The 22,401-nt window shown below is 43.2% G+C and overlaps 1 protein-coding gene across 2 annotated transcripts in view; it reads right to left on the minus strand.

Annotated features, from left to right (window-relative positions):
* The window catches only part of LOC311439146 (unconventional myosin-X-like), an 84,832-nt gene that overhangs the window by 36,506 nt on the left and 25,925 nt on the right, over nucleotides 1-22,401 (minus strand). Inside the window, exons 9-21 of one of the 2 annotated variants that reach the window (XM_084524503.1) lie at nucleotides 21,027-21,130; nucleotides 20,135-20,264; nucleotides 19,189-19,307; nucleotides 15,420-15,566; nucleotides 14,775-14,875; nucleotides 12,752-12,818; nucleotides 12,202-12,294; nucleotides 9,549-9,617; nucleotides 8,629-8,711; nucleotides 6,993-7,101; nucleotides 5,903-5,983; nucleotides 4,764-4,888; nucleotides 3,885-3,999 (exon numbers count right to left, since the gene is read on the minus strand). In XM_084524503.1, coding sequence (XP_084380629.1) covers nucleotides 3,885-3,999; nucleotides 4,764-4,888; nucleotides 5,903-5,983; nucleotides 6,993-7,101; nucleotides 8,629-8,711; nucleotides 9,549-9,617; nucleotides 12,202-12,294; nucleotides 12,752-12,818; nucleotides 14,775-14,875; nucleotides 15,420-15,566; nucleotides 19,189-19,307; nucleotides 20,135-20,264; nucleotides 21,027-21,130 — 1,343 coding nt within the window. Of the gene's footprint in view, nucleotides 1-3,884; nucleotides 4,000-4,763; nucleotides 4,889-5,902; nucleotides 5,984-6,992; nucleotides 7,102-8,628; nucleotides 8,712-9,548; nucleotides 9,618-12,201; nucleotides 12,295-12,751; nucleotides 12,819-14,774; nucleotides 14,876-15,419; nucleotides 15,567-15,868; nucleotides 15,991-19,188; nucleotides 19,308-20,134; nucleotides 20,265-21,026; nucleotides 21,131-22,401 lie in introns of those variants that run through there. The other variant, XM_084524502.1, reaches the window with a different exon arrangement.

Here is a 22,401-nt window from a genome sequence, read left to right on the forward strand (position 1 = left end):
CACTTTTTAGCCTCAACCATGACCACCACGTACCGAAATCTCTCCCTGCATTAGCACCCCTTGCCACTGACTTCCCTGCACTCCAGTTTTTCCTGGGGAGCCATTTCTGTTAAGATGGCCCACAGGAACGAGCTGTTTTGTAATGACTACGTAACTGTGGGTAGCCTTAAAAGAAAGTTCATTATCAAGGTACTGCCAACCATGAAGTTGGCATCCTTCCCTGCAAGTTGTACATCCACTCCCTCTGTCAACTCAACAATCTTTTAAAGGCTTCTTTGAGGCAGGGATTGCTCTTTCCATTACATTCCAGAACCAAGCAGCAGTCACCCATTTCAAGAAGGCAGCTAGCAAAACATTGTCTTAGTCCATTATCTTCATCAAATTGCAAAAATACTCAGTCTAGCAGTATTTTGCTAGCAAACATAGACTTTATTGTGCCAGTAAGGAGGGGGGAAAAACAACTTTGAAGTATGCAGAGTTCAAGACCTTACCCTAACCATGGGTTTTCTGTATATGCTTATGGATTGAGATGTTAATCTCAAATAGCATACAACATAAATACAATAGCTGTCTATAAGCTAATGGCATCCCGAGGGTGTTTTTTTAGCCTCCTTGTAGATAGCAAGGAAAAGTGAAATTAATTTGAATCCAAAAATATTTTTATGCTTTGTGGAAATAACTGTGAATGTCGCTATTTCTATGTCACAGTTCATGGTTACTTTCTGAAAACATGAGATCACTTTCATCTGAGGAGGGAATGATTAGACAAAACCTACAGGCTATTTCTATCATATCTGCTCATATTATACACTGGCTAAGTTTAACAGTGCAGCACCAGTGCTCCTCACACAACCTCAATGCCTGCATGCGCTGTCAGTGCAACAGCAAACATACATTGAAAGCTGGGTGTAGATCAGCAGGCACAAATGTAGCCACGCGTGCACCCATGTGTACATAAGTGGGATCATATGATTCTTAGGGGAAAACACTGGGAAAGCAGGAAGTGGGTCACTGTGACCTGGGTGCCAATTAGTCTACAAAATCCTCCTCTTTCAAGCAGGCCCTGCAAAACAGCAGGTTGAAATGTGAAAATGAATGCATTCAAACAGCAAGGATTACTGCATCAAACAGCCTTAGGAAATTTGTGTTGAGGGTATAGGCAAATACGGCAGAAGGTCCAAGTGCACAGAGGAAAGGGACACAGAAGCTGCTGATGTGGAAGGAGTTGATATGCTCCATCCCAGCACATCCCTGGTGAAGATGAGGGCACCTTGGTACAAGCCGTCGTCACACTGCCTGTCTGCATGCAAGCCCTCACCTCTGCCATGCCACCGGATAAAACCTGCCTTCTATACATTAATACTTTTCATAAACACTAATTTGACAATTGCCAGCACAGCAGCTGCTCTATTCTTAATGAAAAACACAAAGATCATCCTGCCCTTCCTCCCCCATTTCCTTTCCCAAGCTTCACAATCCCCAGTACTAATTCACAGAGTCTTTTCCTTCCTCCTACAAACAATTGCTAGGGATATAATTATCCTTCCATTCATTTTGCAGGAAGTATTCCCCCTTCTATAAGCCTTGCTCTTCACCCACCCCTTGTACTTCTTCCTAGGTTACATCCCCATTGGCCCATCACATCTTTCTGCAGTAGCTGTTCCTGACTCTGTACTCCCAGGCTGGTTCTTACCTGGTGCTGGGAATGGCTAGCTGGTACCAGAGCTGCACCTGTAGCAGCAAAAGTGGTAGCAAGGACATGCAGGAACTTCCTCTCCAGGATAATAACCTACACTATGTGCCCCTTAGCTGGCAGCTTCACTTCACCCTTACCTGAAAGCCTCTGGAAAAATCAGGTCTCTTTTCTTCATCAAGTGCTTCACAAAGCACATCAAGCAACTCACCTGAAGAATGAAATGGCAGGGCAATGGCAACAGCACCTTGAGCAGCTGTGGGCTGCCCAGACTGTCAGGATGCTGAGAGGTGGCAGCAAGGGAGGAATAGGCCAGGACAGCCTTGGAGTGATGTATACATTAGAATAAATAAAACTGCTCCCCTCTACCAGGATATGCACCTCTAATCCAAATCATGCCACATATAAAGGAACTTCAACAACCAAATGAGATAGCTCAACTGCTTCCAGACTCCCTTCAGTTTTCCTTCTCAGCCATAAAAAAATAAAGAGATGTAAAGAGTGCCATTCTTAATCATTCCTTTCTTCCCACAGCATTCAGACACAACAGCAACCAGAGCACTAGCAGAGAGACTGCTGTTCACTAACATGCCCCATACAGACAATTTTTAGTTTATAGGAGAGAATCATTCAAAAAACTACATTATAGTATGTCCACTGTTTTGGTAAAACACAATCACATTTTTTGCCATAATTTACCACCTATATTGCTTTTCCAAAAGAATTTATCTGTGCAGCTCAATGCATGAATGGAAAGAGTCAGATGAACTCAGATGTTCAAAATGCACAATGGGAACTGAGGAGAACAGAGACCCTGTTGCTGCCAGGGGCTCAAAGCAGCCTGGATTTCCTGGTTGTCACCATCCATGGACTCCAGCTACACTTACAACCCTTTATGCTCTAAACATCAGTCCTCACATGCATTTCCCTGCTGCCCTTGCCGTAGCCCAGCAATATACATTCCATCTCTTGACAAAGAAACTTCCATTTCCCTGTTTACTAGCTCTAACCACCCCTCTTCTAGAGCTCTGCAACACACACACATGCCACACAGGCCTTAACCCTAAAATTCTGTGAGACTGGCAGGCACCCAAGCAATGTGGGTTATCTAGGGACAGGAATGACAGAAATGGTTCCTGGTTTGCAGGGATCAGTGTGGAGAGAACAGATTCACAGATCAAAGATGGAGAACACTTGAATCATAGGCTGGAAATACTGCTACTTGATAAAACCTTCTCTCTTGAACATCAGTGTAGTCATACAAAGGAAGGCCTTAGAAACCAGACCACCACCTGCTTTGGATATGGACTGCATACCCATTGCTTAGAAATGCTGTCTGCACTGGACACCATCTATCTATCTATTCTTCAAAGAATTTATTGGAGTATGTGTAAAGTTGTGATAGATACAATTCCCTACTCCTAGATTTCTAGAGCAATGTACCTCACAAAGCTCACACCCCTTTCTTTATGAAGCTGTCTCAAAGCTTGAAAAAAAACACAGACTGAATCAGCTCCCTCCCTATCACATGAAAGATAACGGTATATTTCCAGCTAGATGTCTGGAGAAAAAAAATAACAACAACTTGCAGGCTGCACCAGGCAAGAGAGAAGTGTTAGGCATTCATGAAAACAGAAGGAAAATCTGAGTTATGCAAGTAGGAAGAAGCATTTGGATACCTTTTACCAGAGAACGTATGCTAGTATCTGTGCTAACTGCACAACCATCAGCTAAGCTAGACCACACATTTGGTGGTCTAGCTACCTCTTCCTAGCTTAGATATAAACCAGGCAGCAGCTCACTGCCTCCTGCAAGAATTTCACGTAGCCAAGCAGAGCGAAATATCAGGCAAAAGAGGCAAGAGTTAATTAACGGCACACATTGCAGTTGCATACAATGACATCTTGCCTGGGATCCTTAAATTGGATCAGACACAACCAAATCGATCTGGTTGGATCAGTGAGAGAGAGTTTAGACAAAACCAGAAAGCCTTCTACATCTCTAGGCACATAACATGGGAAATATTTGAGATTGGTCAGTGGCACGGACCAATGCCTATGTGTCTAACGGGGTCATCACTACTCCGTCCTTTCTACTGATCCAAGTCTCACCAGATACAACTGCATCCCCTTGCAGCTGGAACAAAGCCATAGCCTGATATTTCTCATACAAAGTCACACTGATGAAGTACCTTGGTTTTACCCAACTGCCATTCTTTCTTGCTGCTGTCATAGATCTGAAGAAAGCCTGCACATACAGCCTTGCTGTTGTCTGAAGAACTTGGTACCTTCACAAGCATCTTGTACCTAAGAATCAAACAGAATATCATGAGATTATGTGTGACAGTAGCCCGCACACCTTCACCACATCACACAGGCTCAGTAATCTTTTTCTCATTGGTCCTTCTCCCTCTGGGAGAGAAATCCCAGCTGGGACCTCCCTTCTTCACAATTTGGGAACCTCCATTCCCCAACTTTTATCTGTTATCACATTGGCTATTATCGTTGCAATCCCAGTAATAAAAGATAAACTCAACTTCATTTTTCAATAAAGAAAACTGTCTTTCTGAAACATATGCTTTCATCATTCACAATTTACTTTGTTCAGAATAGGGGTGGAATGTAATGCTCCAAGATACTTTCTTCTAACCTTAAACTTCAAGAAATCCTTTTGGTGCAGATAATTAACAGAAATAATTACTCTTTCCAATATTAATCATCAATTATATTGCCCATTAACATTTGCTTCAGCCTTCCAGATTAAAGGGCATGATACTGTCCTTTTACATGCTATGACCATCTGGATTTCACAGCATCACACAAGCAAATCTATGGCAAAACTACAAACAGTGTGGGCTGTCTGGCTATTTTTTCCATTCTTACTTTTACCCTAAAGGCAAGCAGTCTCCAAAAGAACATCCAAGTCAGTCTGTGATACGGTCAATAAGGACATGGTTAGAAAAACATCACATAAATGATCCATATCAGTAACGGCAGTTATAGAGGGAACAAACATATAAAATCGTATACCTTGGCACCGTTACAGCTTTTGGTACAATACTAGCAATTACCTGCTGAGGAAGTCCTGGAAAAGGCGCCGTATAGGGAAACCTGCTCTCCGGACCTTGACTGTCTCCAGCATCCCTGAGTACCGCAGCTGGTTCAGAACCACATCTGGATTGAAGAGGTTGGGTGCCTGCATTATGATCCAGATTCAAAAACACATCAGAAGAGAGCCAAAGTGTTCATCTTGGTATTAGTTCTTTGCTGACTTGAATGGTTTCTCTGAGCACAGGCAAACACAGGTTGTATGTCCATTTCTCTGTAGGAAGCCAACCCTTGGGTGTGACAAGTGAAGAGGGAAAAGTTTGGCTCAAGGGGAAAGCAACCTCATGACTCTCCATGGTACAATAAAAGGGATGACAAAAGGGAGTCGGGCAGATGCCAGAAAAAAGCAGTCTGCAGAGTGCTGTCATTGTCAGATCATGGCAGTAGAGCAATGATATTAACACATACAAAATGCAGAACCCTGACTCAGTTATCTTTGCAGTCATGTAGAAGACCCTATCAGCCTTCTACTGCCAAAAATGAAGACAAACTACAGATATGTTTTTTTCTGGCACAAAGCCCCAGCAGGCTTTTCTCTGCCATAGCATACAGTTTCAAAACACACAAAGAAAACGATCAGCTTAGGGCTCTCCACCCAGCCTAGTCAGCAGCATGTCCTCCTGCCACGGTTCACAGCACAAGCGGGAGCCAGCCTGTCTCTACGCACTCTGACTTGCTCATGAAGCATCCATCTCCTCTGCCTCAGAGCCAGGGAGCTGCAGGAGACACTTCCTACTGCACAAACCCTGCATTCCAGAACAAATCGTGTGCAGGCAACACAAGCAGGAGTGATTGCTTCTTCTACCACAGCTTTGGTTTCAACACAAGCCTGGTTCATCTTCTAGGTTTTGTAAGCACAGAAGGAAGTGGGAAAGGCTATATCATATTCAGCTTTTTTGCTTTTTTTTAAATCTGGTTACTTACAGAAGAGCATATTTTTCCTAAACAATAAAACAACTAGAACGGAAAACAGATGAGAAGGGCAAGCTGCTTGTATTCCTGGTTTTGGATCTGCACAGAGGCACCTGTCAGGCAGGCATTTGTGCAAGCACTCATGGGCACCTGTACTGCATGTACACATTTTGCTGGACGAAAGACTTGCCTTTTCTGTATTTGGTTTGATGCAGCGGATGAAGAATGGGTTGGAAGTGCTCAGCGTTGCCATCAGTGAATGAAGAGAATCCTAAAAAGCAGTAAGACAAAACCCAAGGGCTGAGTCACTATAGGAGAGAAAGGTGCTACTTTTGACGCAATACAGTCTTGATGCAGCCCTCACGCTCCTGATGTGTTCCATTGACTCTGCCTACAAAAACCTGTTTTTTTACATTATTTTCATCAAGTAAAAGAGTAAAGCTGTTCTAAAATAAAAGTAATAAAACAATAAATCCTATCTCTGTCTGAAAAATGTTTTTCAGAGCTGGAACAAGGAGTATCTGATCATGATTCTTTCCAACTATTTAACTTGTTTTAAAAATGCAGATAGATTCATTCATGAGATTTCTTTTTCTTATGGGTTTTATAACTCACATATTGCATTATAACCTATTATTATACTATAAGTCTTAATGCTGCAACACAGTGAGCGTGCTCTCAGTAACCCAGGAGATTTCTTCCTGTCTGAAACATACCCCCAGTTAGTTTACTGCAACACTGTGTACATAGCCATCCCTGCTCTCTAAGCTTTATAGCCAATTTGAATGATTTTTACATGTCTTTAAAGCTTTTAATATAGGACTCTAAAACTGTGACATTAACATAAGTTTGCAGACAATCTTAATGGAGGAAATTCATACATGCAGGTATAATCCTGGGGTTATGAAATCCCCCACAAGGTTTTATTGTAATTGCCACTATGCTTGTAAAAGATGTGGCCTAAATAGGACACATATGCCTAACTGAAACACCAGACCAACATAAATGATCAAAGAACATCAAAAGCTTCAGATACTTAACAAAATATTATTGATATTCTTTTCCTCTTGCTACTGTGCCCAATCTTAACATCTCACATCTTACACCATACAGAGAAATCCTTCAGGCAGTGGCACTGTCTTTTTTTAGCTGTACCACATTCCTGCACATTTCCAGTGCTGGACACAAAATGAGGATGAATGACTCCTCTTGGCCGCAGGCTTTGCTTTACCCATCTGCTCTTCCCCAGCAGCCTGCTGCTCTCTTGGAAAACATCCTACCCTGAACTGGGAACTGACAGTCGGTCTGCGCCTCTGGGTGCCCATCTTCAGTGTCTCTTCACTGCTACGGCTGCAGACTCTTTCAAAAAGGTCATAGATGAAGTCCAGCCTAAGGGTAAATAAAAGAATTAAAGAAGATGCAAGACACCGACCACCCGTGAGAAGATGGCTTTCATTCTTAGGTATTGCCCCCATCGCAGTGCAAAACACCTCATTTTTACTCTTGCTGCCAGAGTGTCTGCAGGAAGCTGTTCAGCTGGGTGATTCAGTGAGGAAATTAATACTTTCCATCTGTCTCCTCAGACCACATGAGCTGCCTTGTGTGCCACAGTTGGCTGCAAAGCCAGAGACCCATCTCAGGCTGTAGAATAGGATATCACACAAAGGAAGATCTCCATTCTGCACTGGCCTGTACACCTCCCTCTAGCTATATGCCCCCAAGCAAAACTGCCTTGAAGGCATTCCAGCTAGACTGCATGCTGTAACCCTCATCCAGAGCTAGCTCTTGTAGCTTATCAGCCGTGGTGCCCAAACCCTGCCCCTGCACTTGCAAGCACAGTCCTTCTGTGGCCAGAGGCCTTCTGGAGCTACCCACAGTGTAGGCCATCTCTGTGGGATCTTCTACGCCATTTTGTCTCTCCTTAGACAGTGGTGCTGGTTCTTACGAAATCTACATAACGATTTATTGTTATGACTGTTTGTAGCAGAATTTCCTTTTCTAGCTTGTTGAAATAGCCTGAGCCCTTCTGGTAATGCTGGACAATGACGACCACAATTCTGGCTTCAAGCCCTGTGTAAAATATTACCCAGATGCCACTGTCTGAGTAAGGCAGCTAAGAGCAGCTCGTCCTCTCAGCGCTCAGGTTGTGTCAAGTGCAAACTCTTCAGCTGCCTTCTGGGCAAATGCAATTCTGTAACAGCCCCATCAGGCTGGAGCCCAAAGGCAGTAAATATATGAACTGTGGTATAAAGCATGTGGTGGAGCTGCAACGCAAAAACTTCTGGAACCCACCATGTCATTTAACACCTCTCCCTTTTTAATACGTGCCATCTCTGCCTTGTAGACCTTGATCAAGGTGTAAGTCAGCTCATTTCTCTAGGTCACATTGCAGGGGCACTGGGGTATAATACTAGGACCGCAGCTGGTTCCACGGTGATGGCTCAGTTTGGATCAGGATAAGGATGAAGCACACCATGGAAGCTCTCCACTAACAAGCAGGATGGAAACCAAGCAGTCTGTGCAAAGGCAAGCGTTTGGCAACATAACAAAGAGCCCTGACTCGTTCAGGTGCAAATGTGCGATTGCTGGGACAGGGAGACAGAAGGAAAAAGAGGAAAGGGAGAAGAAAAGAGGGAGACAACCAGAATTGCCTGTGGGAATTTCTGTCTTACTTTCATTGCTCTTTTCAAAGCTGGGACAAAAGTAGTGATAAATCATTCATCTGTGCCTCATCTGTCTTCTCCAGCTCTCCTTTCTTTTGTCAGGGCACTTAAGCACAAGGAGAAGAATAGTAAAGAACGATGCCTGATGTTCAGACAAAACAACTGTTTCCCTTGACCTGGTTATTACATGAATGTGCCTTAGTCCAGCCCAGCAGTTGTGGCCTCTTCACAAGCATAAGGGAGACATACACACCTGCTGTCTTTCAGCATGTTTAAAATGTCATCTCGAAAGGTGTCTCTGTTTTTCTCCAGAAAACCTCTCACATCATAGAGTACCTGCAATACAGACAGAGCCGCTGGAACAGAGCAGTACAAATCATTAAGCACTTCTACATTAACATGCCAATATACAAAACCTCCAGCAGTGCTTCACAGTAACACTGTGGGCATGTGCCAGGATCCTAATTTTGGGGGTCAAAGAGTTCCAGCGCTCAGCAGTTACTAACAAGAAAGTGGCTTTTAGCCATCAATTAAAAAAACAAAATACTCAAAGCCAGGAGCTAAGTGGAAGAGCTGCAGAAATATGCCTGCAGTCACAGTGTGGGGAAATCCTCTGTGAGGTGTGAGCGGGAAATACGAACTGTGCCATGTAGTGCCCTGAGTTCCCAACTACCGCTGCTCAGCAGATGAGAGTCTAGGAGAAGATTCACCCTTCTTTAGGGTGCAGGTGTCTTCCCTTGACACACCTCCATCTGTTCCATCCCCTCAATAACAAAGAGCAGCATTTAACCTTGTAGACTTTCTCCTTTTTGCGGTAGGCATGTAACCATTTCTCCTCCTCCCCAACAATGAAAGTGTCCTTGCGATTTTTATTTTGAGTTTTGTTTGTTTGTGAACATCCAAGAAAAGAAAACATGAATAACAGAACTAAGGAGGAGTTTCTCATCCCCCAAAGAAAAAGTTACCTCAGAAAAACAAATGTCCAAGTTGGAGAATATACTGCTGAAGAATGATATGCTATTGTGAGCCCATTGCTCCTCCTGTGCTCTGGTATTGGGCACTAAGATCAGAGCACACACACAGCTCAGAGAGATTCTTGACTTTGGGAATCTAAACGCTCCATGACCTCAAGCCCAAGTGCAAGCATCTCACGGATACACCGCGAACACCTACCTCCCCTGCATAATGCCTTATGCCAAACTGATGGTCTGTCACCCGAGGCTTCACATAGTAATGGTTGCTCTGAAATCAAAGGGAAAAAAAGGCTTCTTATAATGGCACCGTAAGAATACATTGTCTCAGCCAGAAACTCGGCCATGACTATGGCAATGCTGGGATGGCAAGGACCTTAGTTGTTGCAGAGCCTGACCACATGTGCAGCAGTTATCTGCAGCTATATTGCAAATATGTTATTCCAACAAGATGGAAAAATCCAGTCCTTCAAGGCATTCCTCATGTGAGCAAGGGTTTGCAGAATCAAGGTTGGGCAGGCATGCCATGGATGAAATGTTAATTCTTGCATGTCTGACACCCATGAAGACTGGGCTCCACACAAACCACGTGGGGCAGTACACGGGATCAGGATGCAGGGAAGATGGCAGCTTTGCAGAACACCTACACACCTTTTCTTTGTCAAAGCAAGTACCATACCAATCTCCTATTTTCCTGTTTTCCATCTTTCTTTGCACCTCTCTTCCTCTTTTTCCATATAATTTTTTACTTTCTCTTACTAACTGTTCTAATCTCTCCCTTTATTTTCTTTCTTTATTTTATATAAGAACCCTTAAATATGCAAGAACAGCCATGCTACTTGAGATCAATGAATGATCCAGCTGAGTACCCTGCCTCCAGCAGTGACTATGTAAGGTAGAGTAAGAAAAAGCCAAGTGCATGATATGTTTGTTCTCTTGCTATCTACAACTCTGATTATTTTCATGAAGTCTGTCTAATTAGTAACCCAAAGTGGACTTCACTTCCAAATACTTGCCCAGTCCCCACCTACCAAGCCCATATGGTTCACCCACTCCTTGTTCCTTCTCCCGGAGCCCCTGTTGCTCTTCATCAATATGACCCAGAGGTCATATTTTCTTAAATGCCAGCTGTCACGCTTTTCTTCCTTAAGCATTTTGTGATCCACAAAAAACAAACAAACAAACAAAAACAAAAACAAAAACAAACGAACACAGAGAAGACAGCTTGTTTTCCTTTAAGGTCCATCAGGCTTTCCAGCAACAGTAAGTGGATGCCTTCCAGTGCTCCTCCAGACTGCACTAGAGACTCGAGTGGTATGAAGAACACTTTGCCTTCAAAAACCACAAACACTAGACTACTGTCTACTTCACCTTTCCTCCCTGCACTCCAACTCCTCAGCATCTTCTATCTCTCCTATGCTCCCTGGGGTTCCACGTTAACTGCTATCTCCTCAAAGCAGACAGAAGTGACACTATGAACAGCTTAATGAGAAGGCTACTCAATGAACAAAAAATCACCAAAAATAGCAGTCGAAATGTTGTGGGGCATAAAGGAATGCAAAATAATACTGACAGTCTCATGCTGCTGTACAATAAACCACAGGTACCTTCTTGCCAAGGGAACTGCTTTCTGGTTTGAATATTTATCTCAGAAAAGAATAGAGAAAACACCTAGAGGAGTTCAGAGACAAACAGCAGAAAGAAAGAGGAGCTTTGAAATTTCTCCATCTGGAGACAAACTGAAGAGGTTGGGACATTTCACAAAGAAAATACAAAATGAGGGATGTATTAAAAATATCAATAAGTGGCATTAAAATATATAAAATACCGACAACAATAAAAAAGGTAAATCAGGCATTCTTATATACCTTGACCTTTAATACAAGGGAAAACCACAATGGACTAAATTGAAGGCATCCACTTAAGCCTAAAGAAAGGAAATATTTCTGCATAACTTTGAATAAATAGAAGTTGTCATTATATTCAATTTGCAGCCATGAGTATTACTAGCAGAGTTAGATGTACATTTGAAAAATGAGAATATCTGCATCTATTCCAATTTTTTTTAAATGTCTGATAAAGGCTACAAATTTATATGTTTTCAGGCTTCAATGAAACCTTAATTAGCAGACTAGGTAATGTATTAGCTGATTCTGTCCTTGCTAAAGTAGTAACTTATTCCTTAAGTGCCTGCTACGGGGTTTAACTTGCTTTGTTTTCAGTCTATTTACTGTGAGGATCAGTGCCTGTACTGGAGACAGGGTAAGGGACTGCTGTAGTGATCTCACTGTGTTTTTTGTATCCCCAGGGTAACTTTCAGACCAATATGAAAAAGCCCTTCTACTCCCATGTCCAGAATACAAGAAAGAGTAGGAAAGAATATAATTAATTAGGAACAATAAGAGTTTCCATTAAAAAACATGAAGCCAAATCTGTCCCCAGCCCCAGGAGGCAGATTTGATGTGCTCTGGAGCTGGCTCCTGTGAGTCAGCTGGCAGAAGAAACCAACCACACTGTGCACCCACATCCTGTGCCTGGGGTGCTGCCTCATGTCCCATCACAGACCAGCAGAACCTGACCTTCATCCCAAGCCACAAATTCAAATCTCCTCTACCTGCAGCCTGCAGTATGCACGCTCCCTCTCTCTCTGTGCAAGAGACTATCTGCAAGTTTCTTCACATACTAATTTTGTTCAGTGTAGCCTTATTAAATACTTGCAGACTCGAGCCTAGGGCATTTCAAATTTCCTGCACAAAGAACATATTTTACATCAACAAAAACTTCACTTTCAGCTTTGAAATGCTGATGGGGCTAACATACTGATCATTTGCCTGCCGGGTTATTTTCTTACTTACCATATGCTGGCTGTGAAGTTTTTCCAAAAGGGTGTTGTCTGTGCCTTTGGGGAATCGACTCTCTTCATTCACTAAAGCCAATAGACCCAGTTTCTACAGCCAAACAAGAGACAAGATTTTACAGACAGCAAAAGCTCTAACTACGCAGCAACAAGCCAAGAACTAGAGATTTGGACGGCATATTGAGCAATAACCCGTGGTTATAAACCAGCAAAGCTTGAGCTGAAAGCAGAACTCTGGCTAGTAAACATGTTCAGCAAGCAGAACAGAAGCGAAGAATTTATTAGAAAATCACATTAAGGTTTTACTTAAACCATGCTCCCTATCTTAAATTATGACACCCTCCCTAAGCTTGCTTTCACTCGCAAGCACAGATACGCTTTCTTGAGCTGAGACTAGGGGTAGAACAGCTCATACTTTTGCCAGGTCATGAGGGAAAGAGGATCTAAGCAACCACCTGTTTTTAAAACCAGGAGACCACAGGGAAGGCCCCAAGACAATCAGCAGTCACCGTTGTGGTCCCTGGAAACTGTCCCAGATAATTGCTCACCTTCTCAATAAGGTCCAGGCACTCTGCATTATCCATCCAGTCAATGGCTTCCCAGTTTATCCCTTCCCTGAAAGTCAGGAACAAACAGATCAAAATCAAACATGAAAAGCAAGATCCAATACCCCCATGAGCACTGAGAACAGAATAGGCTGAGAATGGCTTTCCCAGGACTGAAGAGGGTTTGCAGGAATTGGGCTCCGCCATGCCTGAGGAAAGAAAATAGGATATACAAGGCACTGCTAACCCAAGGAGATATAAGTAGGAGACAGCCTTTTTTATCCATCCTGGTGATTTAGACTGATGCTCATCTTACAGTCATTGAGCAAATTCCACACCAAGCAGTGAGAAATTGTAGTTGCTCTCAGTTTCTGGTGCTTCCCTTTTTTCTAGGTGATGGAAAGCTCTTCCTGCTAGTTCAGGAGAGATGAACATCAGCCCAAGTGGTGGTGATGTTGGACCATTTGCTACACAAGAGTCCAAGAGTCAACTGCTGACCCATGAATCCAGAAAGCCTGTGAGTAACTCGTGCTCAGGAATCCAAGGAAAACTACAGCTACGTGTGAAGCTGCTTACTGACACTGATACAGATTCCTTTCAGGTAAAGGCTAATGCTCTGAAGACAGTGGAGCTGTTCCCTACAAACCCTTTAGCCTAGACATTGTATGTTCAGGTTCAAAGCATTCAGAAACTTGTGGCCAACAGCTGGGAGCAGCAAACTAGAATCATTTCTAAAGAATGGAAAGAAGCATCTATCCTCCAAAGGGAACAGAATATCTTATGCCCTTAATGACAAAAAATACCAGTACACAATGTTTTAAATCTTTGCAATGATGGGTGTCAGAGAGGCCATATATTTTTACAAAAAGGCCTCCCGGATCACTTCTGAGAGTAAGAAGTCCTTCCAGAACTGAAGGAAGCAGCATTATCTGAAACAAATGAAATCACGAGTCAAGTTGCCTCTAGTGCCACAGACCCCTTATTTAATTGAGTGACAAAATACATGGAGCTATTTATTAAACCTGAGGACATGAAGCTACTACTGTGAAATGTGAGCTTTAATCACATTACCCTACAATAATTGAAGAGTAGTTAATAATAAAATTCTCTCATCCTTTCCAAAGTTCAGACACAGAATTTAAACTCCTATGTAATCATCAGGAAAAAATCTTTTGTTGCAGTGATACCATTCTTAATACAAGCTTCCTGCAATGGTGGAATTGGCCTGAGAAGTGAGTACATAAATAGTCTTGCAGTTTTGTAATCTTTAGAATTTCATGAATTGCCTATTCAGTTTCTCTCTTTACAAAGCTGCTCTCATTTGCCCTCACTGACCCGACTCAATTGCTTCATTCACAAACATAAAGGCTTTTGTTTCAGAACAAGAACTGAAGTATTTCTCTAGCAGGCTTCTCTAGAAGCTGAGATAATCTAGAGCATCCCAGGTACTTTAAAAAAAAAGAGAAAAGAGAATCAGCTGTGCAGGAAGTCCCATGCTCTTTAAGCTCAGACAACAGTGATTTAAATCTCCTTGCTCAGTAAAAGAGGCATTTTCATAGCATAGGACTCTAGAACAGAAAGAGCTGCCAGATACCTATCTACTATTAGGGACTTTACTTTCTACACACCAAGAATGCATCTGCATAACAATACCTTCACCTTAGGTAAATCATCACAAGTTAGTAATCAGGCAAGTGACCATGCGTTCTAATGTGTTAGAGCCCAAGATCTTCCTGTTCAGCTTAGAAAGAGAAGAAAATCTAGAATAAGATGTTTGAAATTCCAAAATTGTGAAGGTCTGTTTTGTTGTTATTTTGCAAAACTACACATTGTGGGGGCATGGCATAATGGCGGTCAATAACATAAGTTGTGATACAAACAGAATGGATAGAGGCTAATGGTTTGCTCTCTTTTAACTCAAGAAGTGGGAGTCATTACATGAAGCTAACAGCCATGATCAAAACAAATAAACAAAATAAGGTTGTTCCTCATGCAATAGGTAGAGGAGTTTGGGAGGCCCCCTTACCTGTTGTACTCCAGCTGCTCCAAGGAGAAGATGTGTTTGTTGAAATATTCCTGCAGCTTCTCATTTGCATAGTTAATGTTAAACTGCTCAAAACGATTCACCTGTGAGAAGAAACAAAGATTATAAAACTTAACATGGGTCTATAGTCCCTGGGCTATAAATGATCTTCTGCCACAGCTACAGGGAAGGTGCCAGGCCTGCAATAAAGCCACAGAGCACAGAGACAAGGATTGTTAGATGGACATGAGAAGAACAGTATGGAAGGCACATCAGGAGAATAGTTTTTGTAGCTCATGCTAGCCTAATGCAGGAGGTCTATATGGTGGTAAATAATGATAAGAACAATCACATTTCTCTTCTTCTTAAGAAGAAAGAAACATAGTTCCATAAATATCAATATTACCTACCGCAGCATGTCTGCTTCAGGTCTGCGTCACAAACCAGACCTTGAACATCACTCTACACAATTAAAGCTACCAGAAATGGGCAGCTAAGTAGATTTTGCCACTCTCAGGGGGAGAGAGCAGTGGAGAAGTCCCAGAATGCCCTATGCTATCCTACACAAGATACAAACCTAAAAACTTCCTCCCTACATCCACTGCCCTCTCCAAATCCAACACGCCCTGCAAAAGATAAAATCCTGACCTGAAAGTTCTCGAAGCCAAAGATATCCAGGATGCCCACAGACTTAAAGTTTTCCTTGCCTTTGATCTTCGTATTAATCTTGTTAATGAGCCATGAGAAACACTGAGAATACAGTGCCATAGAGAGGGAGTCCCTGGAGTCTGCTGCCTGTAAATGCAGAGAGGAAAAAATGAGGCACAGGGAGAACAGAAAGCATAAGGTGCACCAGGAATCTCTATGGGACTTCAGGTCCCTCCACTCCTTTTAGATGCCTCAGCATCTCTTATTTGTTATGCACAGTGCAATAGTTATATGTACAGTCAACATTCAAATTTGCAAATAGCCCAGCCATGTGCAGATATACTATTGTCACTGACCTTCAGGTAACTGAACTTGAGAGGCTGAAGGAAGTAGCAAAATCACTGATATATTTTGGTACAGGTACTGGGGGAAGGTAGGTGGCAAAATACCTTACAACGAAGAGCCCATAGCAGTCCTTTGCACCACCTGAGCCAGCATTTGCAGTGACAGGCAAAATAGTTCAGTACTCCTTATACAGCAGTGTGATGGGTGTCAGCTCAATTTTTCAAAATCTGGCAGGACAGGATCCTAATAGAGAGTTCCGTCATGAAGTTAGCTGGTGCCTTTCCAGAACTTCCCTGCAAAGAGCATCATCTTCCTGGAAGGTGGCCATCAGCAGGACACTTGCCCCAGAACAGGGTGGGCTGAGACACCTTTCTGGAGCTGGCCCTACATCTCATGCTGTGATCATTACCAAGAGTCATAGGTTGAAAAAAAAAGCTTAAATTGTGAACACTAACCGGCAGCGGATAATTGTTCCTATGTAAGTGTTGCAGTGAATGTCCAGAATTGAACTTTTGAACTCTCAAGCAGAAGTAACTGGAATGGGCTGGTTGTACATTCTGATAACACTTGGACTAAACAAAAGTGTCATGCCCCATATCCTCTGATTAACAGAGAGACATGAGACAGAACCGCAAATTAAGAGGCTGATCATATGCTCTGCTTCTGCCCACAGACTACTGAGGTTGGGAAACCAGGATTTGTGGTTCAGAAAAGAAGAGGAGGTCAAAAATAAGTGTTACTAAAAAGAAGAAGGGGGCCAGGAAAGACAAAGATCTTGACTGGAAGATTCTGGATGGGGTGAAATACCATGGAGATCAGAGATGCCTGAAGACAAAAGCCAGGGTATGCCCAGGGATCTGGACTGGTAGTTTCTGAGATGGGTAACATGAGGAGCTGCACAGCCTGGGCCAGCACAGCTGCCTGCCTCACCCTCCTGGACAAGCAGTACTCTCCCTACTGGGAAAAGACATTTGATGAACATAATGCTGGGGGTGGTGGTGAGTGAAATAATCAAGTAATCGAGTGGGGTAAAAGCTCTAATCTCATAAATTCTTAAATAAATGTTGGTATCTAGATCAGTTATTGCCTGTATACTCTCAGCCATGACACCAAGGTAATTCCTTCAGTAGCCCTGGGCAGCAATGTCAGAGGACTTCTAAACATACCCTCTTCCTCTCCAGCTTTGCAAGCCTGAATAATGCCACCTCTCCTGTTCTGCTTCACTAAAGGCACAGGCCAGCCACCTCCAAATCCTCCCAACCCTGCTCAGCTTGCTTCTGAGGCTCAGCCATCAAGATCCTCCTTTTTACCAAGTCTCACTGGTACTTTCCTCCAGCAACCCAAGACCTAGCAACTTCCCTTCTCCACAGCACATTTCAAAGCACAGTCATGCATGACTTTTCTGGGTATTTCTTCTCTCCATCAGTTGGTCTGCCTTACTAGTCAGGAGGGAGAAGGCCCTCAGGGCCATGCCTCTGACTGCACAGTAAGTTGGGCTCATGTCCCAGGAATGGGACCTCCTCATCCAGCTGTAAGCAAAGCTTCTTCCCCCACAGCATGGCTCAGATGAGATTTTCAAAGGCTCCTTTCATCCTCCTAGCCCTGCCCGCCCTCAGGCCAGTTCATCCATTCAACCCACTGAAATGTCAAAGCTCGGATGGGCAACCAGCCCGTTACAGAAGGAGAAATCCTTGGCAGCTCTATCGCTGCATTCCAGCAACAGCAAGTGGGAAGAGGTGGGCACAGTACTCGAGGGCTACAGGCCTGTACAACCCTACACGGCTGCTGTTTGGTGCAACAGGCCCACCTAGAGATGACACCTGGGCTGTAGCATCCACTTGCTGTAATAGCTTTCTTCCAGTCTTAGTACCGGGCGTCACTGGGCTGCAGGGGTCCAACAAGCAAGAATGTCGGGAATGGCTTTGCTTTCAGGGAAAGCTCTGCTCAAGGAGACTCCAGTAAAACTTACACCTGCACGCTCTTGCTCTGGACTGCATGGAACATCTCTGGCATTATTTGTTATCCATCCCTGCGTGCTGCTATGGAAGGGTGTGGTTTATCTAGGACAGACAGTGGAGAAGAGGAACCATGGTACTAGATATTGAGGGTATTGACTCCAGACTCTAGGCAAAAACATAATTGTCATGCAACAGCATTGCATGGACTATGACAAGAACATGGCATTTCTTAAAGACAAAGCTCAGCTTGTGATATATTAGCAGTTGTATCCAAAACAAGAAAAGAAGTGACTACTCCGCTGAAATGGGCACTGCTGAGACTTCGGCTTGAATATGATGTCCGAGAAGTGCATGCCAGTTCTTGAAAGATGTGTGGAAACAAGGACAGTGGAAAAAGAGATTTAGAAAATTACGTATGAGGCAACTGGGGGAATTGGATTGTTTAGCTTAGAAAAGACAATACCAAGTGAAAAACTTCACATAAACTGAAGCTTTTAAAGTTGATGGCTGGGATGCCAAAGGTAATCTAAATCTCAGGATAACTTTTCAGCTAGTCTCCACTGTAGCTTGAGCAAGGATACTTAAAGAGGCCATGAAACTCCTTCAATAGGAGACCTTAAGAATGGTTAGACTGACATCTGTCAGAGGGAGCCTGAAAACACTGGTTTCTCTGTTAGCATAAGGGTTGGAATGATAACTCTCTGCTGTCCATGCCAGCCCAAGCTTTCCATCACAGATGTTTATTTTCCTATAACATGATGTTTATTTCATCCTAGCTATATTATCCTTTGCTTCCCAGTGTCTTGCATCTTCTTAATGACATAGGATGATGTTCCACAGTTATCTATGCATGGACCTAAAACACCAAGAGTGCCCTCAAGTGATCAGCAACACCGCAAGTTACAGTTAGTAGGGACAACAGTGCAATGAACCACAGAGAAATGCAACAGATGAGTAGGACTGGCCCCCAAAGGCTGTACAGGTTCAGAGATGAGCATACATACAGGCCTGTTTAGTCCTCTTCTGCTCCTGTAGATACACAAACAAGCTGCTGTGGGGTAACAACCTAACATCTGCCAGATGTTTTGTGGTAACTCTGTGTAAGCTTTTACCTTGCAGTCAATGCAGCATAAACTGGGAGTTCTGCAAGGTGAAAGGATGCATACATGCAATTACCACAAAGCATCTGATGCACACGCCGCACAATATGAGCATGGCCAATTCCTGGTGACTGAAGGTGACCTAAAACCAATATTGTGCACTGCCTTTTACAAATGAACTCCTCCTGCCCTGTGAAGCCTAAAAAGCAGAAGAGGCAATGCTAGGATCCTAACTACTGTTAAGGGCAAAAGCCTGGAGGACACAGATCAGCACTGAGCAGGAACGTAACAGGAAACCCTAAACCTGAGTGGATGGTAAAGGCCTGGAAATGTAGAAGTGATAGAAGCATATAGTAGGATGCTTACCTGTTCCACAGTTAGAGGGGAGCTGATCTCTTCCCCACGCAGAATCATGGACCTCTGAGTCAGTACTTCAGAAAGCTGGAAGGCATCTAAGCCCAGGAGGTCACTGGCAATGTTCAGCACTAATAAGAAAGATGGAAACACTTTTTTATCCTTCACTTGTGAGGGATGCATGTTCTGCAGCTCACTGTTGAAATCCCAGGGACTCCTCTAAGTCAAGCAACTAAATTCCAGCAGGAAGATCCCATTTACTTAATTCCCCTTGGCATTCCTGATGCTGTAAGCCTACATACCCAGTCTAAGGTAGGGTCAGCATTCATTGGGGGCCACAGACAGATACTTGTATAGGTCAGCCTTTCTGCTGTCAACAGGAAGAACAAAACACTGCGTAAAGCTCAGCACCAGCAAAGTATTTATTAAATAGGAAGGTATGCTTTCCTAAAGGCACAATAGCGCAGCCTGAGCTTGGGATTGCTAAACTTGGATGTCCTGAAGAGAGGAAATTAACTTGAGACTGAAAGCATTTGTGATACATAGTTATTACTTCTGTTACTTCTGTCTGTCTAGACAGACTTTACCAGACCAGCTCAGATTGGTCCTCTGTAACAGAGTGCACACTAGCGATGCTTCAGAGGAGGGTTTGTAACAGCCTTGTCTAAAACTCCTCCCTGTTCCTGCTTCTTCCTGCTCTTTCAATGCAAAAGAGAAACCATGAGACTGTGGACTCAGCCTGAGAGTATCCAGAACAAATGGATCATAGCCCAACTAAAACATTTTGGTGCTCTAAAGCCATGCATCCTGTGGCAATATTTTTGTGGAGTTAAATTACAGGGCATCTGCTAGCAAAGGCACTGCTGACCAGGCTAGGGGGAGAGGACTGTGGAGTGAACTTTGCTGTAGGCCTTACAGGGCTTTGTGGAGTCGACCAAGTTGCAAGGGTCTCATTTACCTGCTTTTGTTGTAATCTGGGCTCCACCAGCTGTCATGAACTCAACATTTCCCAGATGAAGTGTGCCAGAAAGAAGTTTGAAGATGTCTCGGATCTCTTCTGTGCTGAAGTCCACCACCTTCATAGCAGTCTATGCAAAACCATACACACAGTGTTGGCTGTAGGTACAGCCACAGTACAATGCAAGAACCACACGCATGCCCTGAGCTCTCTCCTCATCTGAAGTATAAAGGCCATGCTAAAATTGAAACAGCTGCTGTATAGGATATATTCCTTTCCTTTAAATCACATCTAAGCAAGAGTTATTGAAATCTTAAGCTGCTTCTTCTCACCTTGTGTATCTCATTTTTCCTACCTTATTAGAACCCTTAGGCTGATAACACACCACTTATCAAACAAAACACGAATTGCATATCCATCCTGCTAAGTCCATAACCTCTTGTAGAATTATGGATGTTTTGATATCTGTGTGAAATGGCAGAATATTCCATTTATACAGCTGACATAACTAAAACATTTCTGGAGAACACTACCTTTAGGGCAAAGTGTTCCTCTTTTAATGGTCATTGTGAGTTTTCCTGGTTCAGGCCACCTATAGGGCTCTCAAAAATCATTATGGGGTGGGGGTGAGGTTCATGCTCTCCAAAGGCTCTGTCATTCTAAATTATTATTCAACTTTGACTGTTTCCCAAACTCTCCCATTTCTGTGCACTAGAAACATTTGTCTAGTCTTGTTTTAACCAGGAATGGGTACACCTGAGTTTGAAGCTCATTGAACACCAAATTTTGGCTTAGGGCAAATAAATTCTGCCTGTGAAATCTAGACCCTGAAGCACACTTAGTCCATGAGATTGTGCCTAAGGAGCTGAGGACGTGTTAGAACAGGACTCACCATGACCTTGCTGAACATCTCTATGTCATTCAGGTTCTCATCACTCACACAGCCAGACTGGTTCAAGTAACGGTAAGTCTCTGGCTCAGAGAGGGAGAGGCTCTCTGCAACAGAGGAGAAGGAGGCAGGGAAAGACAACAATTTATTTAGCATTCAGTGCTTTCTTTCTGTGATCTTAGTCCTCGAAAACAATAGGTATATTCATCACAGGGGGAGTTCATCTGAACAGACTTCATATGCCTCAAAAGGCACACCTAGACAGTGAATGCACTTGGGAAGGGGAAGAGGAAGGTGTGCAGTAACAAAGCTTGCAGTTGTTTATACAAAATGATTTAGAACAATCAAATCCCAAGCTGACTGCAGAGCCGCAGAAAAATCTTTCAATCCTGAAGTGATTCCGCAAAAAAAAAGGAAGATGAAATTCAATATTGTTAAGTGTACAGAAAAGTAGTCTTAACTATATACACATACAAGAACCTCTAAATTAGGTATCACCACTTGAAACAGTTCAGAGAGTCACAGTAAGATTTCTGAAAACATCTCAGCAATCAAAAACTGATTACTAAAAACTACACAGAAGGAACACAGAGCAAAACATAAAAACTGGTTTAGGTCTCTGTGTGTATCTTTGGCACAATCATGTCTTGAAAACTATCTGCAGGTTTGATCTCTCAATTCAGAAAGAACAGAGGAGAACTAGAAGATCTATGGAGAAAGGAGAAAAGGGTGATCAAGAAGTAGGAATGCATTACAGATGGGGGAAGAGAAGTAGTCTGGGACACCAGCTTAGAAAGGGAGATGGGGAAGAATAGCAGAGGCCTGCAGAGATCTGCTGAAGAACAGAACTTTTTTTTTGTATGCTTTTCCTAAGTATCTGGTACTAACCACAGCCCCACTATTTCCCTTTGCAGTAGAGATGGATGTATGAATTGAGCCACACAGCCATTCCTGCATGAACTTCCTAGGACTGAAGCCATATTCCCTTCTACTCCATGTTCTTCCATCTGATTATTCTGGCACACACAGAATAAAGGCATTGAGAAATTCCTCTGTCCCCCCCCAAGCCCGAGTGCAGATGTAACACATTCCTGCCTGTCTATTTGACCTCCTCAGCAGACCATCAGTGCTCAGCGGTGCCAGGGGCAGGTTCATGAAAGTGTGTGTAAAGGCGTGCTGCACTAGAAAAAGGATTCTTCCACATCTTGCACCTGCTGCTTTCCCCACATGCCCTCCTCCAGACCCTCCTCTCCCTTCTCCATGTACAGAACTATAGACCCTTTGTTCAGATACTAGATGTGTTTTGACTCTAGTGATGCCACTGCAACCCTGGTCTCTTCTCTCTCTTACTACCTGTGCTGACGGTTTGTTGCAAAAA

Source organism: Aythya ferina, assembly GCF_964211825.1.
Source record: "Aythya ferina genome assembly, chromosome: 6".
In the NCBI taxonomy this organism is placed as follows: Eukaryota; Metazoa; Chordata; class Aves; order Anseriformes; family Anatidae; genus Aythya; species Aythya ferina.